At 40.6% G+C, this 27,647-nt stretch overlaps 1 protein-coding gene across 1 annotated transcript in view; it reads right to left on the reverse strand.

The window, feature by feature from the left end:
• The window catches only part of STAB2 (stabilin 2), a 98,038-nt gene that overhangs the window by 39,526 nt on the left and 30,865 nt on the right, over positions 1-27,647 (reverse strand). The window contains exons 18-36 of the mRNA XM_062589474.1: positions 26,538-26,690; positions 23,822-23,884; positions 22,914-22,997; positions 21,240-21,326; positions 20,595-20,706; positions 19,237-19,417; positions 18,122-18,215; positions 17,368-17,526; positions 16,888-16,983; positions 15,664-15,759; positions 14,393-14,440; positions 11,679-11,815; positions 11,230-11,344; positions 10,205-10,282; positions 9,937-10,029; positions 9,718-9,822; positions 6,383-6,514; positions 5,165-5,290; positions 3,695-3,751 (exon numbers count right to left, since the gene is read on the reverse strand). Of these exons, the coding sequence (XP_062445458.1) occupies positions 3,695-3,751; positions 5,165-5,290; positions 6,383-6,514; positions 9,718-9,822; positions 9,937-10,029; positions 10,205-10,282; positions 11,230-11,344; positions 11,679-11,815; positions 14,393-14,440; positions 15,664-15,759; positions 16,888-16,983; positions 17,368-17,526; positions 18,122-18,215; positions 19,237-19,417; positions 20,595-20,706; positions 21,240-21,326; positions 22,914-22,997; positions 23,822-23,884; positions 26,538-26,690 (2,016 nt within the window). The remainder of the gene's footprint in view (positions 1-3,694; positions 3,752-5,164; positions 5,291-6,382; positions 6,515-9,717; positions 9,823-9,936; positions 10,030-10,204; positions 10,283-11,229; positions 11,345-11,678; positions 11,816-14,392; positions 14,441-15,663; positions 15,760-16,887; positions 16,984-17,367; positions 17,527-18,121; positions 18,216-19,236; positions 19,418-20,594; positions 20,707-21,239; positions 21,327-22,913; positions 22,998-23,821; positions 23,885-26,537; positions 26,691-27,647) is intronic.

Below are 27,647 nucleotides of genomic sequence, written 5' to 3' on the forward strand. Positions count from 1 at the left end.
TTGCTCTCAGTGTGGCTTAAATCAATGGTGGATTGGGGCTGTTGATTGCAAATAATGTATGTAGCAGGCTAAAGTAACTAGTATAACTCTCCACAGAATCACAGAATGGTTGAGGTTGGAAGGGACCTCTGGAGATCGTCTAGTCCAAACCCCCTGCTCAAGCAAGGTCATCAAGAGCACATTGGACAGGATCGCATCCAGGCAGGTTTTGAATATCTCCAGAGGAGGAGACTCCACAGCCTCTCTAGGCAACCTGTTTCAGTGCTCTGTCACTCTCACAGTGAAGAAATTCCTCTTCATATTCAGGCAGAACTTCCTGTGTTTCAATTGGTGCCTGTTGCCTCTTGTTCTATTGCTTGGCACCACTGAAGAGTCCAGCCCCATCCTCTTGACACTCTCCCTTAAAATATTCATAGATATTGATAAGATCTCCTCTCAGTCTTGTCTTCTTCGAGCAGAAGAGTCTCAGCTCTCTCAGCTTTTCCTCATATGAGAGATGCTCCAGTCCCTTAATCATCCTCGTAGCCCTATGCTGGACTCTCTCCAGTAGTTCCATGTCTCTCTTGTACTGGGGAGACCAGAACTGGACACAATACTCCAGATATGCCCTCAACAGGGCTGAGTAGAGGGGCAGGATCATCTTCCTTGACCTGCTGGCAACAGTCTTCCTAATGCAAACCAGGATACCATTGGCCTTCTTGGCTGAAAGGGCACGTTGCTGCGTTATTGTCAATTTGTTGTCCACCAGAACTCCCAGGTCCTTCTCTGCAGAGCTGCTTTTCAGCAGGGCACCCTCCAGCCTGTACTGGGGCATGGGATTATTCCTTCCTAGGTGCAGGACTCTGCACTTGCCCTTGTTGAACCTCATGAGGTTCCTCCCTGGACATCTTTCTCTCTGAATGGCAGCACAGCCCTCTGCTTTATCAGCCACTCCTGCCCGTTTGGTATCATCAACAAACTTGCTGAGGAGACACTCTGTCCCCTCATCCAGGTCAGTGATGGATAAGCTGAACAATACTGGCCCCAGTACTGGCCCCTGAGGGACACCACTAGTCACAGGCCTCCAACTAGACTCCGTGCCACTGATGACAACCCTCTGAGCTCTGCCTTTCAGCCAGTTCTCAATCCACCTCACTGTCCGCTCATCTAACCCACACTTCCTGAGCTTATCTAGGAGGATGTTATGGGAGACAGTGTCAAAAGCCTTGCTGAAGTCAAAGTACACAACATCCACTGCTCTCTCCTCATCTACCCAGCCAGTCATTCCACCAGAGAAGGCTATCAGATTGTTTAAGCAGGATTTGCCCTTGGTGAATCCATGCTGGCTACTCCTGATCACTTTCTTCTCCTCCATGTGTCTGGAGATAACATCCAGGATGAGCTGTTCCATCACTTTACCAGAGATGGAGGTGAGGCTGACTGGCCTATAGTTGCCTGGGTCCTCCTCCTTGCCCTTTTGGAAGACCGGAGTGACACTGGCTTTCTTCCAGTCCTCAGGCACCTCTCCAGTTTTCCATGACCTTTCAAAGACGATGGGGAGTGGTCTAGCAACAACATCTGCCAGCTCCCTCAGTACTCGTGGGTGCATCCTGTCAGGGCCCGTGGATTTGTGGGTGTCAAGTTTGCCTAAATGAGCTCTAACCTGACCCTCCTTGAGCAAGGGAAAGTCTTCCTTTCTCCAGACTTTCTCCCTTGTCTCCAGGCTCTGGGATTCCTGAGGCAGAGCTCGATACACTCCAGTTGCTCTCCCACACAAAGAGCAACTCCGCCACCTTGCCTTCCTGGCCTGTTTTTCCTAAAAAGCATGAAGCCATCCATGGCAGCATTCCAGTCATGTGAGTGATCCCACCATGTTTCTGCAACTGCAATGACATCATGGCCCTGCAACCACACACAGATCTCCAGGTCCTCCTCTTTATTTCCCATGCTGCATCCATGGTCATACAGCCATTTCAGAGAGGTAGCTGAGCAGGCAGGTTTCCCAGGGGTGCAAGAGGATCCCCCATAGCCATGTCTCATATGCACTTCCCAGTTACACGTACCTGCTGGAGGCACCCTGTCTCGAGCCACGTTTTGTTGACTCCCCTGTCTCTGTAAGTCTCCCCTTCTCCCATCCTTCCCAGTTTAAAGCCCTCTTTACTAGGCTGGCCAGCCTGTTGGCAAAGACACACATGCCCCACTGAGCGAGGTGGATCCCATATCTCCCCACCAGTTGTTGATCTTCAAACAGGGTCCCATGATTGTGGAAACCAAAACTCTGTTGCCAACAACAGGTGCAGCCAGTTGTTCATTTGGAAAATCCACCTACTCCTCCTCCCATTCTTCCCCCTCACTGGCAGGATTGAGGAGAAAATCACCTGGGATCCCAGACCCTTGACCACCATCCCCAGAGCTCTGAAATCCTGTTTGATCATTTCCAACTTGCCCTTAGTATCATTAGTGCTCACATGGAAGAGCAGAAGAGGGTAATAGTCTCACGTGTGGACAAATCTTGGCAGTCTTTCAAAGACATCTGTTTTGGGGGCCTCTGGCAGTCAGGAAACCTCTCTAGACAAGAGGTCAAGTTGAGAGATAGGTGCCTCTGTCCCTTGCAGCAGGGACTCACCCACAACAATCGCTGTTTCTTCCGCATTCTTGCAAGGCACAGGGTCTGTCAGCCCAGTTGCTTTCCCTGAAGCCATGCCCAGCTCCTCCTCAGCCTGAAGGGTGCTAAGCCTGTTCCTTAGTTCCAAATCTTCAGAAGGAGTAAGGGCCTTTCTCCTCACGTGAGAAACGACCAGTTTTCAGCCACCTTCTACAGAGTTGTGATGTACTCTTTCACGGGGCACAGAGCCCTCCAGCAACTCCTCTTCTGCGGGGGATATGGACTTCTAGAACTCTATGGTCTCTGAGGATACGCTATTTCCTGCTCATTTTTGCAGATGCTACGCAGCCTACTGACTTCCTCCTGCAACACAGCTCAGCAACAACAGTACACCTTCTGCAGGAGTGCTGACCATCAGCCCAGGCCTTTTGAAGAGGCCCCAAGCACTCACTGCAGCCTGAGAACTGTAGAGCTGCATCTGCTCTCAGTGGGTCTGTCTGGGTCAAAGAGTCTGACACAGTTGATGCAGCAACTCCAATAGCTACAGGTGAATGCACTTTGTGGCATGTCATGACCATATCTGAGGAAGTGTGCACTACTAAGACTGGAAACAAAGGTGCCTTCTTGGACCCTGTTGCAGAAACTGCTGCATTTGTTAGCTGTACTCTGGGCCTAACTTACAAAGGCCTCTCCCTAGCACTGACTCACAGGGTGCTTGACCCACCCTAATCAAGGGCCACTTGTATCAAAGGCCCAAACTCTCTCTACTCAGGGCCAACCAAAAGAGTCTGTTAGCGGCAGCTACACCTAGCTAGAGCTTCTCCCAGGAGAAGATGAGACCTCCCTTGCCTAATTCCTCTTTCCTGTTAGCAATTACCCTCTAGTTCCATGGAAGTCCTCAAAAAGCCCCCGCAAATTCCAACAAGGTCTCCAAAAGTTCTAAGCAGAGCCAAGACACTGCTGTGCAAACCACTTCATCTATTTACTGCTTCTGTTAGCTGCACTTTTTTTGAAAGTGAGGCAATTATACTAAAAGCACACAAGATTCAATGTCTCTCTCTGCTCAGTTTTGACCAAAAAAATATTTAGTGTTAATGATAAAATACTTACCAATTCTTTTGTTCCGGGGGGACAACTTGATGGCTGCAAACAAAGTCCACACTTTTCCTTCAGAAACACAAATGGAATGTAGTTAATAAAGACTGTATAGGGCTACAGACAGATTTTACCTGTTTTTATTAAAAAAAATCAAAATATATTTCTAATTATACCCACAGTGGCAGACAGGAATCACATAGTTCAGGATAACCCATCTGGCAAATAGGGTCAGGGTAGCAGGATTGCCCAGCAAGGAAGAATATCCCTACCAGTAGGTCTTCAGGGACTCCCAAAAAGAGGGTTTCTCCCAAGGGAAGGGAGAGGCAAAGAGGCAAAAATGCTCTATTAGACATTCCACTGTGCTCTCTTAAGGAAATGTTTCCCAAGGAAAGTACAATAAGAGGCAAATCCTGAGCTTAGATTTTTTTTTTTTTTTGGTGGTACAAGGGCAATGGCAGCAGGAGGAAATCTCATACAGTGTGTATATCTTACACTACAAATGTCAATACACATCTGACCTTAAGTCATTTGCATGTGTAAGGTCAGCTTGTGATTTAGGCATATGTTTAATAACAGTCCTATTTAACTAAGTATGTGCTTATGTTTCCCTGTTTTAATAAAGTATAAATGTATTTTTAAGTGCCTTCTTATTCTGAACATAGTCTTTTGCTTTCCCCTGGAAAACTGTGAGAAGCCTAGTACTTGACTGAGCAAAGCTAGGGAAAAGCTTCCAGAGTGAAATATATTCAAATATAGCAATGTATCCCAAGGAAAAGAACCAGGCTCCAAAATTTTCTGCCTGTTTAAGTTTGCTTTAGACAGAGCACAAATCTTGTATTGTCCTCTTTGTTTAGTTTGTACACATTATCATTTTCCATAGGTAGGGAAGTACACAGTTTGTTTGTTGTCCTATTTCACCCGGTTATGAGAAAAGACAGAAAGGAAACCTTTCCCTGCCAGTCCAAGGAAATCACATCTTATTCTTTGGAGGAAGGTAAAAACAATTTGTTTTTAATATGTAAAAAGCATGAAAGAAAGAAAATGCTTTATTCAGAGGGCAAGAGGAATTAAGATGTATGTGCAGAGGTAATCTATAATTGGAATGAAAAGATAGCATATTCTTAGAAAGCAAAAATGTTTTTTTTCCTGTTATTTTCCACTTGCTTATTTTATAAACAAGTGGCCTGGCTAGGAAGATGTATTAAAATAGTGCACTGTTATTATTTTTGAAAACTAAATGTCAGCAATGAACTTTTTCCTGTGTCATTCTAATTATATTTTATCCAGATTGTCAGTACCTTAACTGCAGGATCAAAGCAGTTTTAATAGGATGCCAGAACTCTGGTAGGAATATCTTTATAGAAAATGCATGTGTCTCTTACTGGCAAATACAGTATCATGTATCCTCTATGTTTTAGCTGTATTTTGCTATACACCTCTACAGTGGTCCTTAAAGCATCTATAGAAAGAAGACCAACTTACAATGATCACAGTATCATTAATATCACACCTATTCTTCTGGATTTCCAGAACTTTTCCCAATCCATGAATAATTCCTTTGTCTGTGGCAACATTTGCATAGCTTATTGGTGCATCATTTATGAACAGCTGCAAAAGAAAGGCAATGAGTTAGAAAGCAGCAGACCTCTTCAGTGATTATATATATGGTAACAGGTGAAAGAAGGAGCAATGTACAAATCTTGCTTCAGAAAAATTTAACAGCATAGTTAACTTTAAGCACTTGCTTACATCCCAGTTGGTGCACTTAAGAGCTTCACTGGTTTGGTTGTAGATGTGAAGGAGAGCACAAGATAAGAAGCAGCCAGTTCATTTTTTTTAGCAACTAAGGAGTCAAGGGGCAGCCAGCACAGCCCTTCCCAATGCAAAATGTAAAGGTGAAGGGTTTGAAGAAAGATGCTGATGAAACCCAGTGAGAGGGGTTGCTGGGGCACGTGGGGGGCTTCTGGAGAGACCTCCCGGCAGCTGCTTCTTCAAGGAGGGCTTGCTGTCATCTAACAGCAAGGGCTGCTCTCCTACACTCACCTCCTCAGTGGCAGCCCCTTGAGTGGATGCTTTTCCAAGACTCTGGCATGGGCACAGCAAGCAGCAGGGCTGAAACTGTTTTGGTGGGGAGCTTTCTGTCCTGTTTTACCTATGCCTTGAGTGAGCTCTGGGACAAAGAAGAAGGGCTAAGTTGCCTTCCTGGCTGTGCTACCAAATTGGGTGGGTCACCCAATCTTGACTTTTTTTCTAATGAGTGGTTTTGAAGAGCAATTCATACATGTTGCCAAGCGCTTTCAGCTCTTGGGATTGAAAGTGGAGTAAATCCACAGAAAATAGAATTAGCATTTTATAATTGAAGGCAGATTTCTAATGGCTCTTGGAAATCAGATTAATGACTGCTTTGCAGTGCAGGCTTGTAGCTGCTAGATATGCAAGTCCACAATAGTTCCTAAAATGTGATGCTAGATCTGAACAGCATAACTGAAATCAAATCCAATCGAATATCCCTTTCAGGCTGACTTTGAATTAAGCAGGTCTGAGTGAGGCATTGCATCTGAGTGCCATCTTTTGTGTGACTTAAGTCCAGAGGCTTATGGGGTGCATAGCTTATTTTGGCTGCATGTCAGCTTAAAATTGAAGCTTGGATCAGTAAGTAGCAGGAAACCTATTTCTCTGAGAAAGCGCAGACAGTGATACCTCACTGTTGTGGAGGAAGAATCCAACTTGATAGGAGAACCCAAGCATAGTTTCCCTGTGCATGCCATTGTGCAGGTCATTCTTCAGGAGCTTCTCATCCAGCACAATATGATATCGAATTTGGTCCTCGTCCTGCAAACACAGGATTAAATTCAGAGTTACATTTTTAAAAAAGTATGAATAGTGATTTGGCATACAAGACTGTCAGGGCATGAGCCAAACATAGATTGCCTGAATTTAAGAACACTGGGCAGATTAGCTCAGTTTTACTACTGTGGAGTATCTGCTGTTCCTGTAGAACAACTTCTATCATATACAGAGGAGGAAAGGCTATTGAACTGGAGGGACCAAAGGTTTGCTTGTGTCTAGAAGTACCCCTTTCTGTGCATAGGGCTGGCTGACGGAATTAAGGGAGAGTCAATCAGATGTTTTCTTAGGACACACTCCAAATTTAATTGCATCATTTAACATCAAAGGCTGCATATTCACTTTTCATAATATTTCCCTCATGCATTTTTTTTTCATATGAACCCTCTGAAAAGCCTACAAATTCCTGCTGATTTATAGGTTGCTTTTTTGGGACTAAAATCTTTAAGGTCATCCTCAGTCAATAAAGTGATAGCCACAGTTGTTAATTGCAAAGTTTTCTACTACTCATTGATGGATTATATTCATGTTCATGGATATGATGAAATTATTTTCTGTATATAATTTTCTTTGTGAGGGCTTCTCAAGGTTTCTGTGCCTTGCTCCAAGGCAGGGGACTCCCGCAGCTCTCCTTGACTTGCAGGAGAATGCAGAAATGGAATAGGTTTTGTGAGAGAATGGGTTTTGCAGATGTGATGAGGATTTTGGAGCTGCCTAGCCAACAGATCTAGTGTTACAGCAGCTCATATATACTTGCAATAAAATAGCTGTTTGTGAGAAATACTGTTGCATTCTGAATATTCATACTGCTCCTAACTCTTCAGCTCCTTCAAAGACTTTTGAAAGCATGATGCAGCTGTAGGTTGCAGTATTTGTGATATTGCCTGGTTTTGTCCAGAGTGATGTAATGTTGATCTTTACATCTCATCAAGTGGATTCTGTTCCATTTTGTTTCAATAGATTTGACAAATATTTGCAGGCAAGAAGGTGGGAATGAAGGCAGATCTAATCCACTAAAGCATAGGCCTCCTTCACTCCCCAGCTCTATTTAATCCTTCTGATTTGTATGATTTGGAGGAAAAGTTAACTCTCACCACCTTATCAACATCATTTATCAACAGTAGAGTGAGTAGTCACCGCTCTACCAGTCACCTCTATTGGGTCTCCTCACTGCACCAAATTCTTCCCACTGAGGTAGAGTTCTCCTGATGTGCTTTATAGAAAAAAGAAAGTTTAGATAGACTTAACCTTACAGTTGTCTTCTGATTTTATTTGTCAGATAGCCACACCACACAAGATGGGAGGATGGAAGAAAGACAGAAGAAACATACTGGTAAGCATATAAGCAGTGGAAAGGCAAAGGATTTCTGCGGGTGTGTGTATTTGTGCCTATCCATGTAAAACGTATTAACTAACTCCCTAGCAGGGGCAAATAAGAAAAATAGGAGCAGCATAAGCCTGAACTATTAATCACTGCTTGGCATTGCTTGACTCAAAGACAAGACAACATTAAACATGTTTCTCCAGACCTCCCTCTCTCCTATTTTCTGCCTTAACTAAGCACTGCAATTAATGGGGGAATCTAAGAGCAAAAGCACTGAGGGGTGGGCTGATGGGTTGTTAAAAAACTCCAGCCACTGAAAGTTAATAATAGGCCATATCCTGTGAAAGGAATCAAAGAAAAATGGTGTATTTTGAGCTGTTTAGATGCTGAAGGCTTGAGCCTGGAAATGTTTGTATGTGTGATTTCAGCTAGTGTTTTGGCCTAAGCTCTGGGAGACGGGAAAGCTTTGCTGTTCTTCCAGCTGCCTTGCTGTGCATTTAACTAATATTAAAAGCATCAAAGCCTCAAGCTCAATGCAATGGATGTCTCAAAGTTACATAAAGTTTTGTTTACTGATGCTTCTTGTAGTGATGCAGAAGCCATACTGTTGTGTCACAAAACTAACTAAACCAGCTTTCAAAAGTCATTTGAGCAGATTTAGTTTGATTGTGTGTGAATTCCTCTGCTGAGGTAGTAATCAGAACTTTTGCTGTGGGACTGCCAGTTTTAAGTAAATGTTTTGGGGCAAGTCATTTGAACTCCGTGTTTCTCAGATTCTTTACTATACATGGAGACAAAAACAGGGACAGTCTGGCAGGGTAAGTATGGAAGAGATAGGGAAGAAATAATGTAATTGTATAAGTTACTGGTGAAGCTTCATCTGCTAGGTGGGATTCTAGATACCTGTATTCAATAAAAACATTTCAAGCTGCAGCAAAGGGGAACAGAGGTGCTGGGATAGCTCAGGAAAAGGATAGCTTATCTTGAGAGGAGACTGACAAGCTTGAAAAGGTTGCTTGACCTTGTAAACACTTCAGAGCATAAATACCAGAGAAACAGAGAAGTTATTTCAGCCAAAGCACAGTGCTGGCATAAGAACAAAGGCTATTAAACTGGACAGAGGTGTGCTGTCAAATTAATATAAACTGGTTCTGGGAATGAGGTCTGTGGCAGGCAGGGTGGGGGTTGGCTGTGGCCTTGTCTGTGCTGAATGGCCACAGAAGCAAGAGGAGGAGATGGTGCCTAGGCCAGGCACTGGCCCTGTGTTGGGCTTTTAGCTGAGGAGCAGCAGCAATGGGGTTTGCTTAAGGATGCTTTTCTGCTAAGCCAGACTGAGTTGTCTTCAGCACAATCCTAGAACTGGCCAGCAGTACTTTTAAGCTGGAATTAGAAACCATTGGTGCAAAGTGGCTTGGGGACAGTGCTCAGGATTGATGGGGCAAACATCTGGATAGTCTTAAGAAAGTCTGAGCATTTTGTGAGATTATTAACGATGTGGTTGCCAGGGGTGACAGTGGACTGGACTTGTTCACCGAGGAAATTGTTTAAGTGTTATTCCAGTACTGATCTCCTCCTTTTTTTTTTTTTTTTTTTTTTTTTTTTTTAAAATCTACTGATGAAATGTCTTGGATATTATTAGCACTGTTTTAATTAAGAGAAGGACAAAACCCAGAACAAAATAGCTAGGCAGGAAAACATAGGTGGAGCCACCCGTCCTCACCTTTTGACATTAAAAACAAACCCAAACTTACTGTAATTCTGGAAAACTAACTGCGCTTCCTATTTCTGTCACCTTTCACTCAATTCACTTCAAACTGAAATGAAACATTGATTTGTTAAGACTTGCTATGTGAATAATACATACCACAGTAGACTTTTTGTCCCTTAGGTAATTTTCTATGGCATCATTATTTGGGGCAAACACTGTATATGTGTTTGCAGCTTCTATTTCATCTGCTAGGCTGTATTGCTGTTGTGAAAAACAAAGAAAAAAAGCCAGAATGATCACTGATATTCTGATATTGGTCCTAAGGCAAATAAACTGGAGAACTGCTTCTCTTCTTAAAACAATATGACCGCTTACAATAATGTAGCCCCTGAAAACGGAGTAATCAGGCATCTGTTCTAAGCGAGCCAGCAGCCTTGGCATTATGGTGCTTCGAGGTGGGGTCAGAACCTGAAAATGGAGCAGATATCCCATGTTAGTGTACATGCACATGCTGTGTTTGCAGCTCCAAGGATCAGATGTAGGAGAAAATGCTGTTCCACATAAACCAATTTTTTCAAGAGCTGTTGAGATTTTCCATTGCTTGTGGTGCAGAGGAATAAATCCTCTCTATGTGGTTATATACCTTATCAATAACATGTATGATCCCATTTGTGGATGCAACATCACCAACTATGATGTGAGCTCCTTCAACCGTGATGTTCTAAAAGGAGGAAAAGAGAAAGGATTTACTTCCACATTGCAATGGTAGTGTTCTCCCAGCGATTTGTGCTATGAATTTCCACATCTTTCCAAAAGCTTGCTTAGGACTCCACTGTGACTCTGTTAGTGCCAGGATGTGTTGAGGCTGGGGATGCCCTCAGGAGACTGCATGCATAAGAGGTGGCTTTGGGGCTCTGCTCCTCGCATGCAGGCTGGCAAAGCTGTCTGATCATGATGGGAGGGGCAGTTACTTAGGGAAGGGGGCCCCCCCAAACCCCTCTCAGGGCAGCTGAGCTCTTATCTCCATAGGCGCTGATTCATGCACTCCTGTGCTTCTGCTATTTTGAAGGAGCCTCTTCATCATTTTTCTTTGGGGGGGAGGGGAGGGTTTTTTCCCCCTCCCTTAAAAGGGCTGATGTGCTTAAATGTGTCATATGTATTTCCACAAAATCCTCCTCAGAATGTGGAATACTAACTAAAAGGACTGAGAGGAGGGGGCTGTCAGTTGGCATTAATTATTTTCATTTATAAAGATGTTTGTGTGGCTTGCAGTCATCACTACTTCCTCCAACCTTTCCCAGTTCCTTAGAATAAGTTAGTGGTTTTCTTTGATATACTTTGTCATAAATTAGTTCATAGGCTATTCCAGGCAGGGACTACACTTCTGCTTTGCTACAAGACTGTTCAGAGTTTGTAGCCAGTACTATGAAATTAGCAATAAATAAAGTCATTAACAAATCTCAGCTAAGTAAAGTGGTGGAGAAGATGCAAGTTAATGTTTCTCCCAGAGGGCCCAATATAGTTATCAATACCTTTGATTTTTATGATATAGTCTTTTTTTTAACATAGGTATGTAATATCTGTATGGTTTTGTAATATGAGAACACTGGCAGCAGTGACAGTCAGAATTTGGTGTATGATACCACAGTGGTTTGCAAATCATCTCACCCCATTTTCTTCAGATAAGTGTAGGAAGTTGCTCTGTAGAGATGTTGGCAGCATATCAGAGGATGATAAATTCTGTAAATCAGCAAAGCTGTAAGCTCCTGTCAATACATGATACCTAAAGGAAATTAACTGGATTTGAATGTTTTGTATTTTCTCAATTCTTCATATAAATATGCTTGGTGCACAATTCTAAAATTGGAGTTTAAAGCAGGGATCGTTTGTACAGTGTATTTCAGCTGAGATCTCATCTCAGCTTGGTCTTTAAATATTACTGGCATTATACAAATAAGGTCTTTGTTTTCAGAGGAGTTGCTACAGTGATTTATATCACTGTAACTAAAAAGAGAATCTTATGTCCCTCTCTCAAAAATCCAAAGCTTTGTTTGTAATGCAAACCAATTCATTAAAAAAAAAGAAAAAAGAGAAGAAAAGACAAATCAGCAACGTACTTCAATAGGGTTGGGATGTTGCTTTTTGACATCCAAAAAGCTTTCTCATCTTCATCCATGTTTTCAGTTGCTTGAAGAGAAGGCACGAGGACAGTTAGATTTGAGGTGGTGGACAACACTGAGTTTATCTCAGCCTCCTGCATGAAAGTAAAAAGGGTAAAATGGTTGAACTAAGGACTATCTAAATAGCAGCTGGAGACTTTTTAGCAAGATGTAGTTTGTGATTGCTTTGTTACTGGCCTGGAGAGGAAGAAACATTATACTGAGCAATGACTTGAATAAAAGGACTTAGAACTGTATAAACTGGTAAATGAGCGTCTGTGTTTTATAGAATAGATTGTCATCATTTAATGGCCATAAGAAAAGACATTTTTACTGTGAGGGTGACTGAGCACTGGAAAAAATTGCCCAGAGAGGTTATGAAGTCTCCATCTTTGAAAATATTCAAAAGCTGGCTGGATAGGATCATGGGTACTGCACTCTAGGTGACCCTGCTTGAGCAGGAAGGTTGGACTAGATGATCTCCAGAGGTCCCTTCCAACCTCAACCATTCTGTGATTCTGGAAGTAACATTTAGCTCGAAACTGTTTTTTGTCATGCATCATACAAGAGATGCCACCTCCCATGAGTGTTAGTCTGTCTACTGGGGTTTATTTTATATATTTGAATATTAAAAGAAAAAGTATTATAATCACTACTCCTTACTGATATCTTCAAGTAAACTGCTCATACAGAGCACTCCAAAGTATTTAACAGACATGAAGATTATGATCCAAGAAATAAGAAACCCACAAAACACAAGGACCTTATTTAGAATAAGACTATATAATGTGGCTGTGATTTTTCAAGAAGTCAAAGGGATATCCGTGCCCACTAGCAAGGGAGGCAACTGCAGTGAGGTTTGTGAAGTCCTGTTTCCTAGCTGCTGACAGCTCTAATTTTAGCGTGGGCATGTGGGCTTTGCAGTATGCGTGGACTGATTTGTGCTCCAAGTGTCTACCTTAAGGATGTGGAGATTCTTCACTTGAGAGAATTTTTCCAGTTTAGTGGATTTTTGTTGGGGGGGGGAGCAGGGGGAGAGGGGAAAGAGGAATGGTAAAGATTTGAACATGCATTTCTCCAAACCTTTCACAGGCTCCACAACTTGCCATTTTTGATATTGCAAAACTTCAGGGAGTAATATGAGCTTGGGTCCTACCTTACTGTAGCTTGCACGCTGCCTGGAAGCTGACTTATTTTGGATAGACTTTCAATACCCATACTGTTTTTTAAATCAAAAAAGGAATCAGCTTCCTTAAATAGCTGGGAATTTTGTTTCTGCTAAAATCCTCTCTTTCTAGCCATCATCACTATCACCTTCCAAATACTTAAAAATAGAAGTAGCAACAGGCATCCCTTTCTCACACTTTCCAATCAACAAGAAAAATACTTGTTTATGAAAAGTGGTAAACTTCACATTCCTGCTCAAGTATGAAGTTAAATACCACACAGATGGATACATCTCCCTATTTTGCTTGTGTTTGTAACTGCCATTATTTAATTTAAGGGATACCATTTCTTTGAAGTGCAACAAAAATTTCCACATCCTTGTTTCAACAGATCCTTTATAATCTGCTTCCTGATTTTTACTGTTTAATTTTCTAATGAGTACAGTACTAGGTTTAGTTTCATTAGGTTTATTTATTTCATTAGTTTTTCTCTCTTCAGAACTGCTGATGTTGCAGTCTGAGCACAGGGGCAGGTAGATAACTGGTTTAAGTCAGCCACAGTAGCCTGGTTATCAAGTAACTTCCTGAAGCCCCTGTTGCAATTCTGTGTTTTAATGACCCCTGTGCTGTTTGAATAGCACAAAAACAAGTAAAATGCTGACTCCTGCTTCTTATGCTGTTAACATATCACCATTTCTTTCTGTTAGCCCCATATGTGCTGTATCCTTTTCATATTTAGGTTTTAAACACTTTGGGGAAGAAGTTGTTTCTAAATTTTATTCTTACAGTGCCAAGCACAATGGGACAGGACCTCTAATGTTACTGCTGCCCTTGTAATAGAAAATAGCACATGAAAAAGCAGTTGGTGAGAATCAATCTATTTTTTTTTTAATCTAAGCTATTGTTTCTTCCCTAGTTTAAAGCCAAACAAGTTAATCTACTTCTTCCTTTTCTGCACCTCAGTCAAGCCAGTACTGACTTTGAATTTTTTCCTTCTTGCTTGTTGTGGCAGGCAGCAGAATGACTGTTGCATTTCTCTGGCACAGGGCTCTGAAAATGTGGAGGGATGGGCACTGCCTTCCCTCTCCACTTGCTTGTGTATTTATTGCATGAGGAAAGATGTTCATGGGCATATTCGGTCTCTACTTTTACCCTACTGCTTCTATGCTGTTATATGGACTAAAGTGTATTTATAAACAGAGCAAGATACGGCTTATGCAGCCACCTGCCTCACAGAGTGGACTTGTAACTAGCTCTGCTACTTGTGTTGCTTCCTTACCTATTTGAGTTTGGGATCAAAAATTGGTTTTCAGGCAGAAACTAAGAATCAGATGATCAGCCTCTGCTGTGATTGGTGGGAGAAGCAATTAGATGCCTGCACAGAAACTGAGCCTCTGCTGTGTTGTGTAAATATTGCTTTGAGTTTCCCATTTCTAAAGGCTGAAAGGCTCAGTTTTTTTCTGCAGGCTTGACTATACTTAAAAATCAAGCGTGAAGTGTACTTACGTTAACCCATTGATTAAATGCAGCTGCTTCTGACAGAGTAGATAGCTCCTGATTAGAGACAGAAAGAGAGAGTAATGAATACATAGATATAGATATCTGTACCAAAGTGCTTTAGCCATAGCCTGTGGTAACTAACTGTGTCTGCTTGGCTGATGTGACATGGAGGAGCCTGAAAAGGTAAAATATATATGCATTTTTCCAGTAGTCCAATACTCTTTGGTAAAGGGAACACAGCAATGCAACGTACACAAACTGAAACACAGGAAGTTCTGCCTGAATATGAGGAGGATTTTCTTTACCATGAGAGTGACAGAGCACTGGAAGAGGTTGCCCAGAGAGGTTGTGGAATCTCTGTCTCTGGAGATATTCAAAACCCGCCTGGATGCAATCCTGTCTAACGTGCTCTAGGTGACCCTGCTTGAGCAGGGAGGTTGGACTAGATGATCTCTAAAGGTCCCTTCCAACCTCAACCATTCTGTGATTCTGTGGGAATGGGCAGTGGCCAGGTGTTTTAAAAATCAGGCTACCTATTGTCTAAGCATATTATGTAACTGACCTTAGACTAAGCAGTTATTTTCTAGTAATCTAAACCTAAATATTTTCTTAACTAAATGCAAAATTAATTGAAAGAGTAGATGTGGTTTTGATTGATATTTGTACAGCATCTTATATAGCATCCTGCAGTTGAAGAGCATTGATTCTGTCACTATACTTAGAATAGAGACAGATGATGGTATGAGAGATGATGGGAGATTGTGCTAAGAACCTTGTATAATTACTGCCAATGGCTGAGGCAGTTGATATTTTCATTTTTCCTACCCCACAAAATATATATTTATTTCACTAAATCACAGGTTTTGGTTTTGTCTGTCTAACAGTTTGCATGGTTTGCTTTAATATGATAAATTGACTGTTTCAATTGAGATATAGCTCAAGGCGGAGTTTCAAAAGAGCTGGGTGCTTGTAGCTCCCAGCTGGGAGGTGCATGCTTCACACGTGCAGATTAGGCCTCTCGGGCTGGCATTTTTCAAATTGTCTTAAAGTTAAATGCTCAGATCCCTTAGGCTGCTTTCCAAGCTATGTTTTTAAACACAATAGATCATTTCTGGATAGGTCAGCGTCTCCAGCAGGAACACTGTCTGTATACAGCGCCATTGAGCATGATATTTTTCTAATGGTTTATAGTGGCTTTGATATCACTCTTGTTAAGATCTAGTGTAAGAACTGTGCAGTAGGTTTCTACACTCAGAAAAGATGACCATCTTACTTACATCTGCTGCACTTCCATAGCATATTCTACCATCTCCTTCGTAGCCCTTTGGACACACGCACTTCCAGCCATGCAAAGATTCAAACTGACAAGTTGCCTTTGAGCCAGAGAGAAGGAGAGAAAATTTGTCAAATACTCAGGACACTACTCAAGAGCTGTTATTGATGAAATACGTTGTGTTGGTATAATTTAGCAAGATGAAACTGAATAATTGAAAATGCCTTAACTCAGAAAAGTAGACAACTATGTAGTGGATTTAAGCATATTCTTTAGTTGTACTGAAATCAGTGGGATCAAATAAATATACAAATTATATATACATATAAAGTGCTGTTTTGAAACAAAGGAGGAATGTTCTTATTTAGAAATTTCCAAACTGAATTTTCTTGGGTATAACCATCAGAAGAGTCAGGTTCTACCAGTGGTGAGAGCAGCAGACTCAATGATGCTGCTCTACAAGATATCAGAGTAGGTATAATGTGTATTCAGAATAGATGCCTTCCTTTGTTAAAGGAAGGGTATACACATGTATCAGGAGTAGGGTTTACAAGCCATCTGCTTCTGGAACATATACAAAGTTCTAAAATATACATGTTGCTGTTATGAATAACTATTTATGAAGCAAAGCATACTTACTCCTTCACCTGCCCTCCATGCACTAACTGTAGGACTCTAACCCTTGCTTCATCTTCTCTTACCTCCTCCCTGCATGAATTGGGACCTGGGCCCTGTCCCTTCAGCCACCTAAGGCAGATCCGTCTTGCTGATCCTCTGCTCCCTTGCATTCTCTGCATTAGCATCCAACTGAGGTAAGGAGGTCTAAGTGCACTTGCAGGCACTACCCAGCACAACAGAGCGACTACTGATAAAGCTGACGGATGTCTGCATAGAGATGAATGGCTTAGGAAAACATCTCAGCACAGACTATTCCATCCAAATGATAACTGCTAATAGAGAAGCATCACTTAAACCAGGCTCAAGATAGCCCTTCCATAGAAGTGGAACTGAGAGCTGCCCTTGCAGTCTATGCTCAGTGCACACACCATTCTGACGTGGTTCACAAAGCATTTCTGGCACTTGTTATCACTGCTTGGAAAACATTGTTCCATCTCAAACAGAAAGTGCAGGCTTGAAATGGCAAGGAAACTCTACGGTATGTGCAGGAGGCCAGATGAGGTGTGATATGAATCTGAATACTTTGTTCAGGCAATGATTAATTGCTCACCAGATGATGGCATTTTCCACTTTGTTCCAAGCATGAGTTTATTGCTGTGCATTCAATTCCATTCCCCCGAAATCCGTCCTTACATTTGCAGTCATTCTGTTATTCCAACAAAACACAGCAATGTATTAAAATGTTTAAAATAGTGTATTATTCTAGATGTGGTGGATTAGTGTCTCAGTCACTGTTTATCCACATAGCTCCATTGACTTCAGTGGAATGACACTGATTTATATATCCAGAAGACCTTCATACTTTAAAACTACTATTGTACTTACTAAGAAGTATTTGCTGCTGAAAAAACATTTACATGGAAGCGAACATTGGGATAGGAACTGAAGGAGGCTGTTTTGGGTGGAGATAGCTGTGTGGAAATAAGCTTATGGTTAAGAGTGACAGGAGAATTTGTGAAAGAAACAGGATAGGAACAGACTGAGAGAAGACTAATGTAGAAGATGAGAACAAATGTGAGAGGACTCTTACCTGACCAGGCCCTACATATATGCAGGTTGCATTTTCATGGCACCCTCCTAAGGAAGGCAGCAGGCAGTTGTTGATGGCTGAGCAGTCTCTTCCATCACCAGTCCATCCTGCCTGGCAAGCACATGTGTGTACTCCAATGCTTGTCTGAATACACTCAGCCTAGGGACAGACAGTGCAGAGGTCAGACAAAATCATCTCAGTTGAATCAGGTGTTAGCATATGAGTCTGGAAGTGTACACATTCACACAGGCTTCTGAACAGTTCCTGTGAGAAATAAGTAACTTCATGTATCCAAAGCCTTGACTTGAAACTGAGCTAAATAAAGATTTTGTATTTCATAATTTGGGTATGTGGCACTTAGTCTTCCCTGTAGCCATCTCTGAACAGAAGCAAAATTCCTCTTGTCATAGCTTTATCTTCACTCTGGGATGAAGCAGAACGGTGTTGCTGCTTTTTTGGCAGGAAAGTATCACAGCCTACCTTGGGAATGCCCTAGTATCACAGCTTACCTTGGGAAGTATCACAGCTTACCTTGGGAATGCCCTATTCAAGGCAGCTATATGGCATCCACCTTTATGTATATGGATTATCTAAATAATAGTAGTGAGATTACTAAGAGGTGTAGTAGTGAGATTACTACTTCAACCACAGTTGAAAATTCTGAATATTCCTTCTGTAAAGGTTTCTTGCGAAGCTGTCCTTACCTCCCTACTTTTCTATGGTGACAAGCTCTGTGAGAAAAACACTTACTTACATTGGTACTGCAGCCACCTGGATTTAGGTTAGCACAGGGATCAACTCTGCTGCAGGTCATTCCATCTCCCTCATAGCCAGGTTTGCAAACACAGCTGTAGAAATGTGAGGAGTTTGAATCACTGTGCGTAACAGGACAACTGTAAAATTAAGCTATTGTCTTCCTCTGTAACATGCTATATATAGGCTGCTTAAAATTGGTAACGTTGGATTAACGATGCAAATAGCTTAAGTGTGTACTTCTCCCCTGCTCCCACCCAAATTTGAGATTAGGTTATTTCTGTCAAATATGGGATCTATTCTCTGTTTATGAGATGGGGAGTGAAATTAATTCTGCACTGATTTGATGTTTGCAAAGGCAAATTGATAGCGCTGAGTTAATTATGAACCGGGGAAATTCATTTTCTGTGACACACAAGGTCTCACTCTCTGTCAAATGTATGCAAGACTAAGAGCTCCCCTCTTTTCCTGCCCCAGAATAACCCATGCTGGAGAGAATTTTATTAAGCACTCATGTTATGCAGCATCTCACATTCTGCTTTCCATGATGACTCACTATGAATACACTGCAGTAACAGGCAAGCTTACTGCACGTGGAGATGAAGGTGAGCAACAGGCAAGGGCAAGGCAGCTGTAGAAATGTGGAGTTTTATGACAGATGATGTCAAGATTGAATAGCCTGTGCAGACGCCCATAGGGCTGTGACATGCAAATCTTATGTGAGATGGCCAGATTAAGCGTTCTACCCACAATTACATGGGAGTTTCATTTTCAGTAATATTTAAATTCTTAATTCATTTAGGGAAAGTTAGAAATAAGAGTTAAGTTTCTAAGAGACTTTATTGTTGTCAGTAAGAAGTCAGCCTTCTGACAAGGGTCAAATTCATATGATTAATCTTTTTAGTGTTAAATATAATGCTGAGGATAGGGCATTGAGAATTCTTATTTCTATTTTGCAAATGAAGGTGCAGGTAGTGCATGTTTATGCTTATTTGCTGCATAGCAGTATTCCATTGGTTAATGTTTGTGTAGTGCTTCAAGGTGCTGTTTTAATCAAGAAAGTGCTGAAATGCTATATCACAGCTGTTATTAATTATGTACAAGTTACTTACTTACCTCACTGCACCATTGCTAAGCTGGCAGTCTGCATGTGCATGACAGAACTGTAAGGAGGGCTCACATGGAACAATTTGCTTATCACAGAATTTCCCTGTATATCCACTTCTACATGAGCCAGGAAGACAGATCCCATCACTGTCTATTCGGTTATCACATTTTCCATAAATGCAGAGGCATTCTACCAGAGATAAAATACTATGTGATGTTCCATTGTGGTAAAAGGTGTAAGTTCTTATGTAGCATTTCTTATGAAGTGGTTCCTTTTTTATTCTAGACTCTAACCTTATAAATTTTTAAATTCTCACTTAATTGGGAGAGCTGTTTATTTAACATAGTTGTTTTTCCGCTGCCTTTTATGGATAACTAAGATCTACTGTGTCTTTATAGTGTACCCATCTGTCAATGAAATTTAAAGAACTTCAGCAAAGTAGGACCAAAATACCATATCTCAGGCTATAAAGGCTGAAGTTATTGCATTGAAGATACATCAAACAAATTGTGCAGTGATATGGGAAGCCCTTTAATATAGAGACCCACTCAGCCCTACAAATTGCATAGTGCAGAAATTCCTGGGCTAGTACACATGGCAGCACAGATCTACCAGCATTTTGTTGTGCTTGGGCTCATCAGTATTGCTGGAAAGAACAGCAGTATGCCCAACACAAATAATAAGTAAGCCTTCTGCAGTACCAAGAAGCACCTACATGTTGTCTGCAGTCCCAAGAAGTGCAAACAAGTTAAGCCAACATATGTTGCATTGACAAGACTGGAGCTTAGTCAATGCTATCTTTTCTTATAGAATTTGTCTTTCAGCTTTTGTCTCTGAACCTTAGGCTTCATGAGTGACAGGCTGTTTCATAGCAAAAAGACTAAAATTGCTTATGTAGATGGAGAATATGTCTATATTTTTTGCCTATTCTGTAGCTTCTCAAATGCAGTACAGTTTGACATAGCAAGAGTAAATCTTTCAATATATAGATGACGGCTGTTATGGCCATAAGCTATTCAATAGATAAGAAACTACTCTGTAAGGATGGCTGTTAAGTAGTCCTAAATGCAGTCCTTTTCAATTCCTTTTCAATTACTCACATCAGGGAGATAGAAATGAAATAAACAACACATTAATATAAGGCAAGCTACGAACCTGATAGAAAGCCCAGTTAAATCCGAGTGAATATTTTCACTGATTCTGGGCTTATGACCTAGCCCTCTGCAATAAGAAAACCTGCCCCAGAGACATCTTACTCATCCTTCACAGAGAGTGTATGGCTAGTGGTTAGCTCCTGCTTTAATTTTACTGGGTTCTAAAATAAAAATCACATACTCCTGAGTTGAGGAAGTACTTCTGTACTTACTTTGGTCACATTGAGGTCCATATCTGCCAGGGTCTGAGCAGAACTGACAGTGTGAACCTTGAAATGCATCAGCACAAATACAGGTTCCATTTCCATTCATGCCATCCACACACTGCAATACAGAAGAGAGATGGCTTTTATGTGTAAGGTGAAATAAAATCTTTTTCTTTCCTCTCTGAGAAGAGACTGTAGCCCTGTCTGTAGTATGACTGTAATGCAGACTGCAAGGAATAATCTTAGCTTTAATAGCAAAAGCTTTCCTTGTGGTTGGAGTTACACTCTATTGGTGTGCATTCCACCTTCATTTGCTATTTTAAAATGAGAACAGTGAATTGAGTTAATTTTTTCTTACTTTGCTTGCTTTAGGGTATCACAATGAGTCACTTAATCCCAGCCTTGTCTATGTGCTGTGTTTTGGAACCACAGGAATCTACAGTATAGAGGTCTGAGAGGAGACTGATCCATTTGCCCTCTTCTGTATAACTGAATTTGATTTTCGTGGTCATCCCTGGACATATAAATGGAGTGTGTAGCTCTGTAGAACTCAAGAATTTCTGCATTACAGGAATTTTAAGGGACTTTTTGGGACACAGTCAGTTTTTCCCCCACATGAAAGTACAGAATACTGCTGGATGCTTCACTTACCTGTCCATTTCCTGAGCAGGGTTTGGAGAAACCTCCTGGACATGGACTGCAGTCAGGGCCAAAGAAGCCTTTGCAACATTTTGGTTTCTGTGAATAAAGCAAATACTGCTGCCTGTCACCTGAAATAACACTTAATCTTTATAGGGGCAGACTGAGCCAGAGCTATTCAATATTTGCAGAGGCCTGATAGTTCACTTAGGAAGAAGTAGTGCTCTGCTTTCTGCTCTGCGCTAATCCCTTACATTGGTTATTGTCTTGGGGGTGGGAACTACAGCAACTTCTTAAGAATGCCAAAAAGTAAGGGTTCTTCAACAGAAACGGGGAGAAATCACACCACAGAAATTGCATTTCTGGGCTGTCTAGATGTGGCCTCTATGTGAGTTGACCCGGACTACCTGTCTGTGCCAGATTTTGCTATTTCAAGATAACTCTAACCTAGTGTTTGCCATACAATGCATTAAAAACATCCTCTTTTCCAGAGCTTTGGTGTGGAGACAGCACACAAAAGACAACACTCCACCAGGCTTCGGTCCTCCAGCAAAAGCCTGTAATAGTAACTGCTTCTTAAAAAGCTTGTGTTGAACCAGAACTGTCTCAATAGTCTTGTTAGAACCAGGAAGGGTTGTGGGCAGCCTGAGAGAAGAACACATCATGTCCTTCCCCCATTGTTATCATAGATTCCTGAGCGTAATAAATTTCCATTCCAATGTATCTGTGTGTAACTGAGTCTACCCTAATATTTGCCTGTAGGTAGGTGTGCAGTGTAATTCAGAGGCTATTTCTCTTTCTTATCCGAGATTGGGAACTGAAAGATATGTTCTACTCCCCAGGGAGACCCCGTGAAAGTTAAATTCAGTGCTTTGATCTTCCTCCTTTCCTTGTGCACCAATATGAGATTTAATCATTACACAGCCCTAAATATTTCTGTTTGTGTCTTGTTTTATTCATGATTTGGCTGCTCAATCTGTTTATTCATCCAAGAGCATAAAAACTGTATTAGAAACAAAAAAAATGTATTTACATGTGTAATTCAAGGTAAATATGAATTAGCGAAGGATGAATGCTCAAGGCTTACAAATTTGTAGACTTCTCTGCTTGCTACTTCATGGGTGCTGTGAAATGTAGAAGCCTATTTAGAAGCCCCAGGAGCAAGACTATGGAAAATTATAAGCACCTCAGAGTGACTAATGATTTTTATAAAGACTAGATATGCAAAACAGACCAAGTGGAGCGTGGTTCTTGAGAGCATTTTACCATTCATTGCTACTGAATATCTTGTGAAGTCCTGGGACAAGAATGGATGGGACTAGACAGGGTCGTTGTCAAACTGCAGTTCTTTGTGGGTGAAACTGTATGGAGCAATGCCGACGTTTGGACTAGGAGCTGTATGTGCTAATTCCTGAGTTATAGAATATGGAAAAGTTCTCAGAAATAACATCTGGCAGCTAAGGAACCTCAGTGTAAGCATGCATTATGGAGAGGAATTACTTCAGGCAACAGAAAGAATAATGGCAAAAATTTGTCTGTTCCTCTCAACCACCTCTGGAAGGGCATAGAAACTACCTGGAGATCTCCAAGTGTCTCTCATCTCCAAAAATAAAGTTCACAACAAAAAAGACAATATGATGGAAAACTTTTATATACATTTCAACTTAAAGAACTGTAACTCTGTACCTTTATTTTTATATTGCAGTATCTAGCACAGCCAGTTTTTGGAAAGGTTGCACCTTCAATAATGCATCTCCGTTTTGCGAAAGGCTGGAACATGCACAAAATGTATGCATTAGTATTCCTAAGCAATCTGCAATACTGTGATACAATCTCAGTATTATAGTATAATTTAGCTGGAGAACAGAAAGCACTTTGCCATAATATTACGTATTTTAAAAATTTATTAAATTATACCTTTTTGCATAATATGAGTTTTCTTACCTTTCACCTGTGGTTAGATCATTATTAGAACTACTGAAAATATCATATAGGACTAACTATTTATACTATTTATAACTATATAGGACTAATTATTTATAACTTGGAAAACAAAATTCCTACAACAGACAGACTCGAGTTTCGTATGTGGAGAAATGTGCAACCAGAACTGCATCTCTCAGATGCAAAGCAGATCGAAGGCTTTTGGTCCATTCTGAAGCTATTTCTTCAGAGAGTTAGTTTTGGGAGGAGGTTTAATCAAAGAGAAATTTTTAACAGGTGTGGGTCTAATTTAAACTTATCCTTTCTCTATTTTTCATATGCTAACTCTCAAAGCACAGCCAAAGCAATACTCATTCCTCTCTTGTCTCGTCTCCTTCCAAAACCTGTCCCAAGTAGATTTTCCTTTACCTGAGAAGCTGCTATGAGATCTGTAAGGAATTTTGCTACAGCAGACAAAATAATGCTGAAATTATCAGATGTTTTAGTCATTGCCAAAAGGAGACTAAACTGTTGTCCACATTGTACTTACTCAGTTTTCTATATTCATATTCAGCTCTTTTGCTCACTGTACTGAGAAAGCAGTAATCAACACAACATCTCTCTCTAGGCATTTTACACTGTCAAGGAATCTATCAGGAAATGTCACTTACTATAGGCGTTGAATCCTGTGGACAGGAAGGCAATGTGTGCAATAAACAACTTGCACAGGTACCCTAGATGGAGACAAGAAGGACTGTCATTTCAAAAGGCGTATACCAACTGCTGAGAAACAAACTTACGGGTGATATCCACTGCAAGTTTTGAGGAATATCTGATCTATGACTTTTAAGTATTATAGCATGGTAGAAACTGATCATGGATGAGCAGTGCCAGGCATGGCTTTGTCTCCTGGCTCCGACTTTGTCGGGTCATTGTTTGTTTCCACCTTCACATTTCTTTTTTTTTTTTTTGTTATTCCTCCACTCCCTCCTTTTAACAAGCAGCAGCTCCCAAAACAGAAGACAAACACAGGAACAAGGGAATTGGTATCATTTGCTCAAGTCAATATGGTATGTTAACTTATATTGTCCGAGCATCTGGTGCAGTCCATATGCTTAAGGTTCTTTAAGAATGTTTTATTTTTTCCTATGCAGATCACAGATTAGTTGACAATCTCGTATATAGGTAGTGTGAACAGAAATCTGTCTATAGGTGGTAAAGAATAAAAATATATTCTGTGCTTCCATGTTATAGTTCCAGTACTTTGCTATAATATAGTGGTATATAGCTATTTTAATGTCCTCACTTTTTGGTTGCTTTCCACCACTAGCTAATGTATCACCATGTGGTGGTGACAGAGACTGGCAATTACAGCCCTGAGGAGCTATAAACCCCACTGGCAGTTAAAAAGGTGAGTCCTCCAACGAGCTCAGCATGCAATAACTTCAGAGAGAATCACCTTTCAGTGTGTGGATCTGGAGTTTGTCAAAGCTGTGTTGCGCATGACTTTTAATGTCTCAACCAAATTAGATAAATATTAGAGCAAGCATCTAGTATATTACTCCAATGTTTTTCATAATCATTGGACAAATGTCTATTAACTTGAGTTATGGCATTTTCCTCACAGATTTATCACTGGAGCTGATGGGGAAAGAATTAAGTACTAAAATGATATCTGATCTGGATTCAGTAGTCACTTGTGTTGCAAAGCACTTAGAGGAATAAAGGACCAGACTTATAAAAGCGTTTGACTATTGAATAGTGGAGGTATCAATGATACACTGTTTTAAAGGTTTGTGGGTCAGATATATTTGACAAATATGTTTAGGCATTATAAAAGCTCTTTAAGCTGTGCAGTCATGACCAAGATTGACTTACTTTTCTTCAGGTTTCTAAAAATCCATCTAAGAATTTGTTTGGTATTTTAGAGCTTAAAAGTCAGGCTGAGATCTTTAGAATGCATTTCCCTCTATTGACATTGCTCTCACTGCTATCCAGCGTCATGCAGAGTCACTGTTCATTCCCTTTCTCCAAATGGGACTGTCTTAGCCATTGACATGTACCTGCTACCTCCTCTTCCTGAAGACAGAAGTCCCATTTCTCCCCTCTGCCACACTGCAGACCTGTTTCCCTGTTCCTGTTCTGCACTTCTGTGCAATGCCTAATTTCTGAGCTCTGCCTGTTTTCATTAGTAGATGAAGATATGATATTTGCAGAGAAATATCTGAAGTGCAGACATAGATTCCTTTCTGTCAGCTGTGCTGTGGGAGAGAGGACCTCTGAAAGGAGGTAAAGCAGATAGCTTGGGAGGGCTGCTATTTCAGTTGTCAAAGCATGTTATGTCAGAAGTAATCAAAATTGGCTGAAGTTCCCACATCAAGCAGATACTGTGGATCTGTTGACTCTCCTGCACTCAGAAATGCTGGACAGTGATGATAGTGTACTGTTTCAATCCCTATGAGGTTTTTGAATATTTTGAGCCCTACGTTTTTTTTTAATCAGCATTCAGGTACACTGATACCTATGTGTTAACATAATAAAAGTTTTGTCTTCAGGGATGTACAGTTTTCGTGTCTGTGCAAAACTGTCAGTTATTACAAGGTTTGACACTTCTTACTGATAGTACATCATAAATACTACTTTTTACATTGTTTTCTTCTCATGGGAGAGCTGACAATGCAGAATGGTAGAATAAGAACAGTCCAGTTATTACTCCATTCTAGTATTCTGGTTGGTAGCAGCACTCTGTTTAAAGATTTGGATATTAAACTATTTTTAAACTATTCCTGAAGGTTTCAAATCTGACAAAAGTGTCTAACTTTAGTTTAAGAAACATTTTTTTGTGAAGGATACTATTTAGTTAATCGTGAAATGACTTTTCACAGTGTACCGTTAGAATTAATCAGTGCCAGACAGTACTAATTAGTTGCCAAATCTACCAATAGATAGATTTCTGGTAAGGAATGAGAATTACTGGAGTGTTTTAGGTGATGGTGGCTTTTTGTATCAGGGACTGCTGTTTGGATTTCTGCCTAGTTTACGATTATATTGCACATATGGCTCTTTGTAGATGCTACTAGAATTAATAGTTCTTGACTGCCAACTCCTGTGTTTTCTTCATTAAATTTTGATGCTGTCCAGCTCAGCTGGGAATCTGTTTCAAGGCTGTGGCTCTGGACTGTTGTTAGTTAGGATAGTGATTGTTTTATATTATTGTGCTGGGATTGTCACTAGCCCAGCTATGAGTATGAATACAATCCAGTAATAGCATATTGGAGCAACACTTACTGCAAGCTAAAATCTCAGTCTGATATTCATTCTTCTTACCAGAAATAGTATCTGAACGTTACCAAGTGTAAAGCTGTTGATTTTTAGTAACTCTCTTACCATTGCAACTTGAGTTCTTGTCTCATCGCACCGATGTGGTAGAATCGGAACAATTGTGGATGGGATAAGAACTCCTGCAAGAGTATAAATGCGACCATTTTTTGCAACAATATCTGTTTCTTCCACCACTTCTCCATTCACCAGGACTTGTCCCTGTGAAATAACAGAGAGAAAAAAAAGCTATCATATTTTTGCAACCTCTAAACATTTAAATTAAAACATTTTTAGTCATATTTCTCATTTGTAATTGGCTATCTATATTTTCTTGTGCTTATTTTATGCAAGAACCATGCATATGTTGCACCTTTTTGCTCAATATTCTGTATCATAACATAAGTATCCAGAATCTGTAACATAAGTATCCAAAATTTTCCTCCTAATCTGCACTCTTATCCTCTAGAACTGATGATTAGAGGTCTCATCAAAATGTCCTGAAGTCATCAGTTGTCTTCCCACTGATTTTAGTGGTCATTGGCTTGGATTCTGTGGTAATCCCATTCTATTTGACAGACATTGGAGGAAAGGTGAGAGAGAATCTGTGAGCTATCCAAGTTCACAGGAAAAAAAAAAGTATACTCTTCTGAATTTACTCATGCTACTGCACTGCCTTTAAAAATAATTTTCATAGATCCATTTTTTTCTCTCAAACATTCACGTTTAGCTAAAATATGCGAAGAAGTACTACAAAAATCTTCATACCAAAATAAGTTTTTCTACAGGTCAATTTATAGCTTGCTCGTTAATAGGGTACAACTTGAATTAACGTCATTTGAGATTTTTTTTTAACTGCATGTTCATGATTTTCAGAATTTATGTTGACTTTAATTTTTCTTTCTTTTCCATTGAAATGGCTTCTTTATTAGAGATCTATGACTTAGTGTTGCAAGGATTTTAATTGTGTTTTCTGAACGCTTACTGTTAATGTGCTGAATTGTGAGATCCTTATCAAGTCTTTAGTTGTTTCTTACTCACGTAAATATCAAGTTGACTAGGCATCTGGCTGTTTAAATATTAAGTGAAAATTATGCACAATGCTAGACTAAGGAAAGAGTGATGCAACTTTTAACACTGACTTTGTCTGATCAGGAGTTGAGAATCATCTCACCTAAT

Source organism: Rhea pennata, chromosome 1, assembly GCF_028389875.1.
Source record: "Rhea pennata isolate bPtePen1 chromosome 1, bPtePen1.pri, whole genome shotgun sequence".
NCBI classification, from domain to species: domain Eukaryota; kingdom Metazoa; phylum Chordata; class Aves; order Rheiformes; family Rheidae; genus Rhea; species Rhea pennata.